General features: G+C 39.5%; 1 protein-coding gene across 10 annotated transcripts in view; it reads left to right on the top strand.

The window, feature by feature from the left end:
• JADE2 (jade family PHD finger 2) overlaps window positions 1-13,394 on the top strand; it is a 197,526-nt gene that overhangs the window by 148,087 nt on the left and 36,045 nt on the right. For all 10 annotated transcript variants that reach the window (XM_031953037.1, XM_031953034.1, XM_031953040.1 and 7 more), the window contains one exon: window positions 5,435-5,551. In XM_031953037.1, coding sequence (XP_031808897.1) covers window positions 5,435-5,551 — 117 coding nt within the window. The remainder of the gene's footprint in view (window positions 1-5,434; window positions 5,552-13,394) is intronic.

Genomic DNA, 13,394 nt, shown 5'->3' with positions numbered 1-13,394 from the left:
TATTCCCAGTAACCAGCACAATGCTTGGTGCATAATACACCCTTAATGTTGGGTTCAATTGATTGAATCGAATTACCTATAGAGTCTTTTTCTTTAAAATAAAGAACTAAAAATTTGTTAAACACTTTCTTTGGACAGCAAGACAAAGGTTTTTGAAAATACAGATCACTTCCTATGAGGGACATATAATTTAAGAGGCAGTGCAATAGACAGAACATAGGCCCTGGAATTAGAAAGACCTGAGTTAAAATCCAGCCTCAGACACTTACTAGTTGGTGTGACTGTAGGCAAGTTATTTAGCCTTATTTTGCCTCAGTTTCCTCATCTGTAAAGTGAGCTGAAGAAGGAAATGAAAAACCACTCATGTCTTTGCCAAAAAACTTCCCAATGAGGTAACAGATAGTCAAACACAGCTGAATTGACGGAATGACAGGAACAATCGATAGGAGGAAATCTGGTATTGTGGGGTTCAGGATTCAGAGGTCAGACTTATTCCCTGTGTGATCTCTCTGGCTCAGCTTCTCAACAATAAAATGAAGAATTTAACCTCTCAAACCCAGTAGCTTCTTGTAATTCTTTTTTTTAAAGCTTTTAATTTTCAAAACATGCATAGTTTTCAACATTCACCCTTGCAAAACCTTGTGTTTCAAATTTTTTTTCTCCCTCCCTTCTCTCCCACCACCTCCCCTAAACAACAAGTAATCCAATATATATTAAACATATGCAATTCTTCTGTACATATTTCTACATTTATCATTCTGCACAAGAAAAATCAGATTTAAAAAGGGGGAAAAATGAGAAAGAAAACAAAATGCAAGCAAACAACAACAAAACAGGTGAAAATTCTATTTTATGATCCACATTCAGTCCCCACAATTCTCTCTCTGGTGCAGATGACTCTCTCCATCACCAGACTATTGGAAGTGGCCTGAATCACCTTGTTGTTGAAAAGAACCATGTCCATCAAAATTGATCATCATATAATCTTGTTGCTGTGTCTTCTCATGCTTTCAAAGCTCTCTGTTCCCTTAGAAGATCTCCTTCAATTCATATTTGCTTGGCTTTCTTTTAACTTAAAGTAAATATTTTATTGACCTTTCCCCCTTCACAGTCATTTATTTCCCCTTAAACATCCTCCTCATAGGATCTTCCTTTATAACAAAAAAGTTGTAGTTCGGCTAGACAAATTAAGACTGGGACCCTGTTGTATGTTTATGACCCTGTTCTGTACCCTCTAGACCACTACTTCTATTCAGGGAGAGGAGAAATGCTTCACCTCACTTCCAAGTTTTTCCTGTCCATTTTTTCTAAGTTAATAAAAATAGAGGAAGAGGTGAATAAAGTATAACATGTTTAAGGTAAAATATATAATTAGGCTGGCATTATAGCTCATAAGATGATGTTCAGAGTGATACTCCTGTAGGTTCTGTAGGATTCAGAATCAATTTCTTCCCCTCTCTGGCCCTTGGGGATAATCTAGTCCAACCCCTTTCCTTTACATTTTAGGAAAATGAGGGCCCTTCCATCTTTAACAGTCTGTGATTTAAAGTAAAGATTTTCAGGACAGTTTTTTCACACTTGGGACAAACTACCCTCTAAGCTTTTTCCATCAGAGAGATTAAAAATTATTCTGGAAACCTCCAAGGGGAGGGAGAATGGGGCAGGGGACAGGGCCAAGAGAAGGTAGATTGCAGGCTCTGCCTGGAGCTTTGCTGAGTCATGGGTCCATCTCTCGGTCCATCCCCTTTCTCCTCTCCCAACACCTTGGGGCCTGGCCTCCCTCCTCCCCTGCCCAGGCCGGAGTGTCCCGCCTCACCAGCCCAGCTACTGATTGGTGGGGCCATAGGCTCCTTGGAGTTTGCTGCCTGTTGACTGTGGGGCCCTGAGAACAGAGTGAAAGTTGAGTAGGGCAAAGGCCAGAGCAGAGATAGGAGTGACAGCCCTTAGGGGCAGGGCTGCTCCTTGGCCCCTAAGCCTCCTCTCTCTTTTAAGAAGGATGAAGCTGCACCCTCCTAGGCTGCTGTATGTTATGGAGAGGTAAAGATCCTTCCTGAAATGCTGCCTTTTCTACCACTCTTCCCTCCTCCCCCCAGATTAATGGATTAATATAAGAATAACAACAGCGATAATGACAGTCATAATACTGAGTGTTCTGTCCTACTTACACAGTGGTCAGAGTCAGAAAGCCTGTGTTCATACAGCCTTTTGATTATTACCTGTGTGATCTTGATTAATCACAATCTGGGCCCTGGTTTCCATTTCTTCATCTATGAAGTGGCCTTTAAGGCCCCTTCCAGCACTTAATCTATGGCCCTTCAGTCTTCCTACTTCATTGTTAGTCCAAGCTGGGTTAGGGCTCATAGTTTCATTCAGAGAGCATTTATGAAGTGCTTATTATATGCAAAGCGCATAGGAGTTGAGGATGAAGTGTCTTTTTGCAGAACCTATGCATGAACTCAAAGTTGAACCCTTCTGGGCCAAAGTTCTCAGCTCCCAGATAAATTCTCTATGGTGGCCTTCTTAGATGCATCCATTTTTATTTGGAAAGATTATTCTTTTCCTTCTGAGAGGTAGACAGGCCGCATTGATAGGCCCTAAGTTCACAAAAGTCATAAGCCTAGGTATCTGAGAAGCCATGGAAAAACCGGAAGTGATTATTCATGGATATTTGAAATTAGTCTGTTGAAAGTCTGGCGGGTAGGGAAGTATAGTAGCCTGGAAGATTCCCTCCTCTCTTTCCTGAATTTTTTTTTTAATTAAAGCTTTTTATTTTCAAAACATATGCATGGATAATTTTTCAACATTGACCCTTGCAAAACTTTGTCTTCCAAATTTTTCCCCTTTCTCCCCACCCATTCCCCTCAATGGCAAGTAATCCAATATATATTAATATGTTAAAAAAAAAAATATATATATATATATATATATGTTAAATACAATGTATGTATATACATTTATATAGTTATTTTGCTGCACAAGAAAAATCAATTCAAAAAGGAAAACAAATGAGAAAGAAAACAAAATGCAAGCAAACAGTCCTGAAATCTTGAGATCCTGAATTTCCCCTGTTGTGACCTATGGGGGGACATCGTTGTTCCAACAAAGCTAGAAAGGGCAGGATCTACTCTTGATATGAATAGAGGTCCTCTTGCCATCCCTTAAACTAAACTTATTAACACCTTATTAGATTAAAGGTGATAGGACCACAAGCGACCCCTAGTGGCAAAACAGGAGGAGAAAGTTGAGGGTTGGAGGTTGAATAAAATTAATGCTAAGAATCATAATACTAGTTCTTTCTTACTTCTTCAAGGAGCAGTCTGGAGAACCTAGTATCACAGATCTCTAAATTTAGCTTTTTCTATAGGACACACAACCCTCCCACTGGTAGCACTCAGCTTTTGTTAATGCATTTATGTTTGATTTTTATGTTATCTACATTTGCCATCATACCCCTCTACTTTCCTTTCCAAAGGCATTTCTTATGATAAGGGGAAAAAATTTAGCAAAATTAAACAAATAGAAAAGTCTGCTATTATAAGCAATGTTCCAATAGCTATCCATTCTCACTTTCTGTCCCCTGTTCCCATTCCCCTCTCCTCTCTATTGCTGTAAAAGAAGCAAAATAGGTATCTTCTCATAGCCATTTAGGGTCAGTCTGTCATTTTTCATTTCTTAGCCTTCAACTTTAATTATTTTGTTGTGAGGGGTTTCCTCCCATTTACATTGTTGCAGTCATTGTATATATTGTTTTCCTGGTTCTGCTTACTATATTTTCATCTGTTCATATAAGCCTTCCTATCCTTTTCTGCATGCTTTATAGTTTTTTAAGGCATATTGTGTTCACATGTTACAATTTATTTAGTCATTTCTAGTGGATGGACATCCACTGTTTTTCCAGTTCATTAAGTGCTGCTATAACAATAACTATAACTATATATATATATGTTTTGTGGGGTTTTTCTTTTTGGCATTGCCCTTTTTGTGGTATATTAGAGGCCTAACTGACATCTCTAGATCAAAAGATGTAGACATTTTCATTCATACTCTTTGAATAATTCTAGATTGTTTTCCAGAATGGTTGGACCACTTTATAGCTCCATCAGCTATATCAGTGTGCCCATCTTTTTCCCGACTTTTCAACAGCTACCATTCCCTTCCTGGCCTGTTTACTCAGTGTTTATTATTAAATATTTCCCCCTACCCAGAGGATGCTACAGAGGAGGCACTGAACCTACAAAGAATTGTTCATAATTTCAGCTTTCCAGGGACACGGACCAGTTCCTAGACTATATTATAGGTCTCCTCACTCCCAGTCTCTCTTTCCTGTCCAATCCATTCTTTATATAACTACTAAGATAAATCTTGCTGAGAAGAAGGTCTGCCCATGTCCCTCCCCAGTTTTCTATTGCTTCTGTCTAGCATCTGGCCCATTTTGCTCATGACACATACTTAAGTCCCTTAAATGCAAGTTCAATTGAATAGAGATGGAGAGAAGTGTAGTGTTCAGTGAACAGAAACTATACTCTATTTGACTTAAAAGATATGGACTGTAGAATTCTTGGCTATTTTCCACATTTCTTAATATTTCAATTCTTAAGTGGTATTGAGTCTGTAGTGAAATAAGAGGAAGCACTAAGTCAGGTGATGCTTTCCCTGACAACTTTTATGCTACCAGAAGTAGAAGCCACTGTTTTTTCATTTAAAAATCCCATGTCTTGGGGCATGTCAGCTGACATGTTTTGCCTTCTTTCAAGAAACCAGTTTTATATTCATGTAAGACAAAGACTCCCAAGAGACTATTCAGATTCAGAATTCTCACTGTTTCCAGTAGTTGTTGGCTTGAGGAAAAAATATATCCATGCTCCTTCCAAAATTTAATTAAGTAGGCATTTTTGCCCTCCTATAGCCTAAAGCTATTGCATAGTCTTTCTTGAGCTTTCCCTTAGAGCAGGACCTGGTGTCAGCTATGACCAAAGAATACAAAAGAAAAAAGACATAGATTGATCTCAGGCAGCTTATAGTCTAGTCAGGGATACACTGTATTTCCATATGAAGACAGGGTGATGTAATAAAGGAATGATATTATAGCATAGAAATCACAGGGCTTTACAAAGACCACTGAACCTGGAGTCTATCATTGTATGTTTGCATTAGCTCAACTCCTATATATTAAGTAAAGGTTAGTTCCTACAGTCCTCCTGTTACAGGAAAATTCAAATCATCTACAGAGTTAACATTAGAACAAAGTGAAAACTTAGCATAGCAAAAGTGGTGTAACAAGAGATGGGCTGTGGGATGGCAACAGGATTCTTATCTGGCAGGAGTTGACCAGGGGGACACTGCTTAGAAGTGAGGTTTGGTATAAGTAAGCAGTGCAGGAAAGGTGGGCTTACTTTACCATGCTATCAAACCCTTTTGTCTGTGTTATATCTAGGTCAGCATTGGATGCCCAGAGAAAATGGAACCAATTACCAAGATTTCACATATCCCTGCAAGCCGATGGGCCCTGTCCTGTAGTTTGTGCCGGGAATGTATGGGGACATGTATTCAGGTAAATACACAATGTTGTCTGTGGAGCCCTGGGAACAGAGTGAAAGTGAAGGCTTTTTCTGCTTTGACTTCCTGGAGGAAAAGGGCCAAGATGGTGTAGGAAGGGAATGAGACTGGGAATGGAGCCTGCCTCACTGCACTGTTGGGCAACTAAGAGAAATAAATCAGTCAAAAAGCATTTATTAAGTACCTTCTATATGGACACACAAAGACATAAGTAAAACACTGCCTATTATCCTCAAGGAGCTTATATTTCTACTCTTTATCAGAGGACATGGGGGCCTTTGGACAACTCTACAAGCAACAAGAATAGTAACTAGCATTTATTAAGTAACTATGGCATGCCAAGAGCAGGGGAAGCACTTAGGGAAATGTGAAGTTTAGATAAGAAATCATATTTGTTTTTGTGTACTTCGTTCTCAGGATCAGAGGATACAACATATACACAAATTCTTTAATATGTATTATTGTACTTATCATACAATAATATGCAATATTGCATGATCAGGGCTTTAAGGATGTACAAAGCAAAGGCCTCACCAAGTGCCACCTGTGTGCCCCATTTTCTGCTTTACTGCATTACTGGGAAGACAACAAAGAGACCACCTAGATCCTATAGTCAAGAGCTCCCAATATGGTTGGAGAGATGGGACACCCATAAAACAAGTATATGATCTGACTCCCTGCAGGGCCATAAACCACGTCATGAGTCTCTAAAACAGAGGTTAGACAGAGTCATCTCTAATATCCCTGCCCTTGTCCAGTGTGGCTGCCCAGTTGTTGTGGTTCAGACAGAAGAGAGCCCCAGTGCAGGCTGGGCTTTCAGAGAAGACTTATCAAAGAGGCAAGATGAGAACGTGGCTGTGAAGGGGAGGCAGAATATGAAAGGCCAGAGGAGGGAGGAAAGGAGGGAATATTTTAAGGCTTGGGAAATAATAAGTAAGAAAGAGAATAAATTGGCAGGCCTGGATGATTATTCCAAGCTGGAACTTATTAGGGAAAATTCAGTTCAATTTAATAGATACCTTAATCATTCACCTTGTGGGTAATCATGTGCTTGGTGTTACGGGAGATAGAGAATTGAGATAAGGCATGGCCCCTGCCTTCTGAGAGCTCACAATCTGATTATGGAATAAGGCACACAAACATCATACATAACATTGAATGAATGGACAATTAGTAAAATACAAGCAAAGTAATCATTTCTAGGGGAATCAAGGAAGACTTTCTGGAAGAGGTGACATTCAAGTAGATTTTAAAGGAAAGAATCACAATAGGTAAATATGAATAAGAACATTCCTAGCATAAGAAATAGTATAGGTGGAACCACAGGAAAAGCAGAGGAATGGAGAAAATAGTACATTGAGCTACAGCATAGAATTTGTAGAGAGGATTAATACCAGTGAGAAAAGCCCAGAAAGCTAAGGTTATGGAGAGCCTTGAATACCAGGCAATGAACAGTAGGGATCCCCTGATGATATTTGAGCAAAGGAATAATAACAACCATATCTGTTCTAAAGGAAGGTAAATCTTGCAGTGATCTGAAGGATGGATCAGAGGCAGGAAGGGATATTGAGGGACTTATATTTAGCCAAGGAGCTGGTAATAAGAGCTAGTAATTACACAAGGGTAATGGCAATGGAAATAATCTGTGTTGTGGACATGTAAAAACCCATAACTGACTTCATATGAGAGGTGAGCAAAGCATTAAATAATCATGATTGTTATTAATATATTATGATTAATGTTATTATTCTTAGCAACAAGAAGTTTGCTGATCACAGAGGGAAAGAGCAACTCCCAAAACATCTGCTAAACAGTCTTTGGCCAAGTTTAAATGCTGGGCTAAACACAGAATAATTAATGAGTTCACATTTACATGATACTTTAAATTTTGCAAAGCACTTCATATCTCTTATCTCATTTGATCCTTATTAACAATTCTGTGACGTAGGTTATGGACAGTAAAATTATTGTTTTTAAGTTTGTTTTGGAAGCAATGGAGTTAAATGATTTATCCAGTGTCACATGACTAATAAGTATCTAAGGCCTGGTTTGAACTGGGGTCCTCCTGATAACAGGGCCAGTGCTCTATCTAGTGCCACCTAATTGTCTCCTGGTAATATTACAGGTTAATCTTAATTTTTAATATTATCCCATTTTAAGAAGAAGAGACAAATTCAGAGGCTCTATCTTTTCCGAGTTCATATTAATTACTGTATGAGGCAAGAGTCATTACCCGGGCTTCTGAATCCGAGTCTGATGCTCAGTCCACTCTGCACATGGCCTTTTCTTGACTATAGTAAGCCAGCTAAAACAACCTTTTCCAGAATTTTCCAGAGCCACAGAAACCATCAACAAGTTGAATTGACATGTAAGGATTTGACCCAAAACTGTGGCAGATAGAAATCGCCAGATAACAAGAACTCTCCCCAGCTGACCTTAACAAAAAAAGGCATCATTCAGCATGTGTTTGCTGAACATGCCCTGTGCCCAGCCTTTTAGAGAAGACAAAGGTCAGGAAAATCTAGACCCTGCTTTCAAGAGTTCTTTCCACTGGGCAATACTGCCTCCCAAGGAACACAGGATAGATTCCTTGCCACAAACTCTAGATCAGGGGTCCTCAAACTTTTTAAATAGGGGGCCAGTTCGCTATCCCTCGGACTGTTGGAGGGCCGGACTATAGTAAAAACAAAAACTTTGTTTTGTGGGCCTTTAAACAAAGAAACTTCATAGCCCTGGGTGAGGGGGATAATCGTCCTCAGCTGCCGCATCTGGCCCACAGGCCATAGTTTGAGGACCCCTGCTCTAGATCATATAAGTTGGAACAGGAAAGGGAGGAGAAGAACAAATAGGACTCAGAATAGATTCCTTCTGCTCCTCTGAGCCTCATGCTTTTCCATCCTTAAAATGAAAGGGTTCTGACCCATACAGTCCATTCATTCATGTCACAAACGTCAGACTAGGTGCTGAGGATACAAAACTAAACTAAACAATTTCTGGTGTACGAGAGTTTATATTGTCTTAGGGCCAAAACATTATGAGCACAGATAAGTGAATAGAAGATATATGCATTTAAAATTGCATATATGTAATTTTGAAATGGAAGAAGGTGAGAATATTAGGAGGAAGAGGATATTAAGAGGCCTCAAGTAAGAGGCAACACTTGACCTGAGCCTTGAACCCAGCTTCTTGTTCTAAGAGACAGAGATGAGGAAAAATGCAGTCCAATTTTGACTTTCTCTGGTTTTTATGCCCCGGAGTGCAACTTAAAGTAACTATGTTTGAACCAAACAGGCAGAGTCATGGTGGTGAGGCAATAAATAGAATTTGCTCATGCCCACACGTGGCTTTTCCAGAAACTTCTGCTAACTAGCTGATGCCTTATTAGTTGAACTTGCTTTTGGCTTTTTTATTTGCCTTTTGAGTAGAAAACTAACAACTATGTCACTTGCCATCTGACAGAAGAGAAACTCGGCCTGAGTGGAGGTCCCTTTGGAATCTCTTCAAGGTAACATGGTAACATTTTACTTCAGGACATTGACTTGTGAAGCTTTGTGTAAGGGAAGGAACATTGGACTTGGTCAAGGAAAGAACTTTAATTTTCATTCAACACCTTGGATAGATAAGAGAAGAGGTAGCAATTTTATTATGCTCTCTTTATGGATGAGAAGACTGAGGAAACTTTAGTTGTCATCCTAGGCTTGTCATCGGCTGTGGAGACATCAGGATGCTTTAGAAACAGCAGGTTTAAACTCTACTTGTCTTAATTTCTTCAAATCTTAGCATCCTGTGTAATTGAGTTGAACCAGATGATTTCTGAGGTCCCTTAGAGCTGTAAATCCATGATTCTGTGATTGTTACACTTGTGTAGAAAGAGCCTAGGAAAACTTATTAATTAAAGAAATAAAAGTCCAAAATATGTCTCTCCTTTTGCCCTTCTCTGTAGCTTTGCTTTTAATTGTGATTACAGGGCATCCACCACTGCGAATGACTCAGCCCTTTCTAAATCCCTCATAACCTTTGCAGATAGGCAGCATTTATGGTGAAAAGGAAGGATGGAGCCTTCAGATAAAAAAAAGAGATTTTAATACTGTGTTGATGCAGGGGGAAAAAATGTGACTGTGTGCTTTTTATGAGCCAAGCTTGTCTGGTTAGCTTGAGTTTGTTCTTAGAGTCTAGTTCCGTTGTGTCACATAGAGGCAGTTTAGCTTATCACCACACCATGAAACTTTCCAGTGATTTAGTTTTAAGTATCCCCAGATGTTTTTGCAGTAGACACATTGCCATTCACTGGTTAGCTTACACAATGAAATTACCATTTTGGCTACCAGACAAGAAAACTCAATCAGGCAAACTTATGGCTGCAAAATCACCCAAAAGAATGGTTCTCTCTGTAAAAATGACTCCTTAAAAGCAGTATTGTGGAAGCCCCATGCTTTTTCTTGCTTGGTGATTTACATATCATATTGACTCCATTGATGAGCCATATGCCTTTTCCCTCAAGTCTTCCAGATGCTCAAGCTCCAGACTCAAAGTCTAGTCACTTGCTCTCAACACTGTCATCAAGGTTCATTTATAGAGAATCTACCCTGGCAAGTGGCAGGAATAAACCACATCTCCAGAATAGAAAAGAGGAAGGTGTATCAGGGAGGAAATTTGGGGAAAGCAAGAAGGCCGGCTTTTTCCATCAGTCTATAAAAACAGCCAAAATTAGTATTCCCCATAGTGCTTCCCATACCTTCCTCACAACCACCCTGGAAAGTAGGAAGTAAGGAAACTAATACTCAAATAGAAAAAAGCGATTAGCCCAAAGCTCACATAGCTTCTGACCATATCTTACACTGACTTTAAGTGAACTTGATGGAAGGTCAAATTGCTGAACTACCTCTTCTCCCTCCCTTCTCCAATGCCACATTGTGCTAGGCTCCCAGGAGAATATAAGATATCAGCCAGCTAGAGAAGCGAGCTATACTTTATACTATATAGATATATAGATATATATAATATATACTATATATATATATATAGTATATATTATATATATCTATATATATATACTATATACTAGACAATAGTGCAGTATATGACAAATACAGTAGTTCGGAGCCAAGCACAATCCCTGTAAGCAGAGACAGTCATGGAAGTCTTTGGATCCCTGTATTGCTGAGAAGAGCTAAGCCTGTCATAGTTGATCATCACACAATCTTACTGTTACTGTGTACAATGTTGTCCTGGTTCTGCTCACTTCACTCAGCATCAGTGCATGTAAGTCTTCCCAGGCTTTTCTGAAATGAAGCTGCTTATCATTTTTTATAGAACAATAATATTCCATAACATTCATATACCATAACTTACTCAGCCATTCCCCAACTGATGGGCATCCACTCAGTTTCTAATCCCTTGCCATCACAAAAAGACCTACTACAAACATTTTTGCACATGTGGGTTCTTTTATGATCTCTGTGATACAAACCCAGTACTGACACTACTGGATCAAAAGGTATGCACAGTTTGATAGGCCTTTGGTCATAGTTCCAAATTGTCCTCCAGAATGGCTGGATCAGTTCACAATTCCACTAACAATGCATTAGTATCCCATATCTTCTTTTTGAAAAAGAACCTGGTGCTGGAGAAGAGATGAGGAAATAAACCTTTCTCCTTTTTGTTGGAGACAGAAAACCAGGTGTGATGTGTTACATAAATTCAGTCATAGTTGCTCTATTGCACATTGCTTAATTCTGTTACAGAAGAAGGTTCACAGGTGAAGGGTATAGCATGGAATTACTATGATGAAATAACAAAAGGCATCACTGAAATAAAATATTTTAATAAAAAACAATGCCATCTCAAAAAAATTGTAGTTCACACATAGCCCTTACTGCTGTGGGCCATGTAGGACAGGAAGGGTGAAGAAACTTAGGGTGTTTGGGCCTCTGCAATCTATCATCAATCTCCTTGGTTGAGTGGAATATAGCTCAGTTACCTCTAGCTGCTGTATTCAAATGTATACCTATGTCCACTGTAGAGATAAAACTATTGAATTCAATTAGAATGGTTTTCCCTGAGGGGGGGGGAAAAAAAACCTGCTTTTGATATGAATTATATCTCTAGTAATTTCTTATTTGTAGTCAGGTAATATGAAAGATTAAATTTCCCTCTCTGACTAGATAACAGATTCCCTCCATAGGATTTCAGCAGTTATTCTAGGTCCTAGAATAGGGGTCCTCAAACTTTTTAAATAGGGAGCCAGTTCACTGTCCCTCAGACTGTTGGAGGGCGGGACTATAGTAAAAACAAAAACTTTGTTTTGTGGGCCTTTAAATAAAGAAACTTCATAGCCCTGGGTGAGGGAGATAATCGTCCTCAGCTGCTGCATCTGGCCCGCGGGCCATAGTTTGAGGACCCCTGTATCTAGGATATCATAGATATATATATATAGAATCAATCCCCCCATATTTATTAAATGTTTTTGTTTCTGTTTAGTCATTTTCAGTCCTGTCTGATTCTTCATGACCCTTTTGGAGATTTTCTTGGCAAAGATACAGGAATGATTTTCCATTTCCTTTCCCATCCCATTTTACAAATGGGGAAACTGAGGCAAACAAGGTTAAATGATTTGCTCAGAGTCACACAAATAGTAACTGAGACTGGATTTGAACTCCAGTCTTTCTGATTCCATGTCCATTGTTCTGGCCACCTAGCTGCCAGTAAGTGCCTACTTCTTGCCTAAAATTGGAGAACAGACTTTATGTAAATAGTCTAGTCCAGCTCCCTTGCTTTACAGAAAGGGAAAATGAGCCCCTGAGAGGGGACTTGCTCGAGACCATACACATATAGTAAATAGTATAACTGGTTTCTGAACCCAGATCCTCCGATTCTAAACCCAGTAATCTTGTGACATCATCACAGCAGGATGCAGAGAACCTAACTAGCTTGGCAGTTGCTTCTTTTCCTCAAAAGTAACTTTATGTAATTTATTAGATCTAGGATCTTCAGTAATCAGCTCCTTAGAAATGGCTTGTTAGTGTAGCTTAACTGGCCATTAACAGCTGGAATAGGCAGAGTTCTTGTGGGCTGTTATTTAAACAGTTACTTTCCACCCAGAGCTCTACACTGACTTAATGAATTGAGCTGAGGAGGGAAGGGCTGGCCTCTTAGGAAGAAATGGTCTCCTCTAGCTGGGAAATGGCCTTCCTTGAGGGCCATGGAGGAAGTGGGCTGAAGTTTGGCTGCCTGGGCGGACAGAGTGTGAGCAGCCACTCTCCTGTAAGGGAAGGAAAGCTCTACCACTTTAATGACTTCCCAGCAGAGCCTCAGCTGTTAGCAGGGTTTCACTAAGTGAATTGTGGTCACTTCTGATTTTCAAGAGAAACACAGTTGATTTCCTTTCTTTAATTGCCTTTGTGAAAGCAAAAAACAATTAGAATCTATGGATTTCCATGCAGAAAGCTTCATTGAGGGTTTTAAGGTGATGCTTCAGGGTTGCTTATGGGCCTTGGTTAGGAGAATTGTATTCTGAAGGAGGCTGATCTGCACACAGGCCCAGAGAGAAAATTACTAAAGAGTTTTTAACTGGTGGGCAAGGACAGCATGCCTCCACTGACTCCCTACTGTGTTGGATTTGTGATTGGAAGGTATCTTGCCTTTGGGGAGCTCCCAGTCTGCTTGGGAATATAGGACTCAGTAATGGTAATTACCTCACCAAACCCAAATCCAGCTCTTTGGAAGGAATGATGGGTTTGGAGTATAAGGAGTTAGGTTCAAATCTCAGTTTTGTAATTTACTACCTAGATGAGCCTTTATAAATGATCTCATCCCCATAGGAGATAACTAAAATGAGT

This window comes from Sarcophilus harrisii, chromosome 2 (assembly GCF_902635505.1).
Source record: "Sarcophilus harrisii chromosome 2, mSarHar1.11, whole genome shotgun sequence".
Lineage (NCBI taxonomy): Eukaryota > Metazoa > Chordata > Mammalia > Dasyuromorphia > Dasyuridae > Sarcophilus > Sarcophilus harrisii.
The sequence above is the reverse complement of the archived record's forward strand: the minus strand, read 5'-3'. Positions and strand labels throughout refer to the sequence as shown.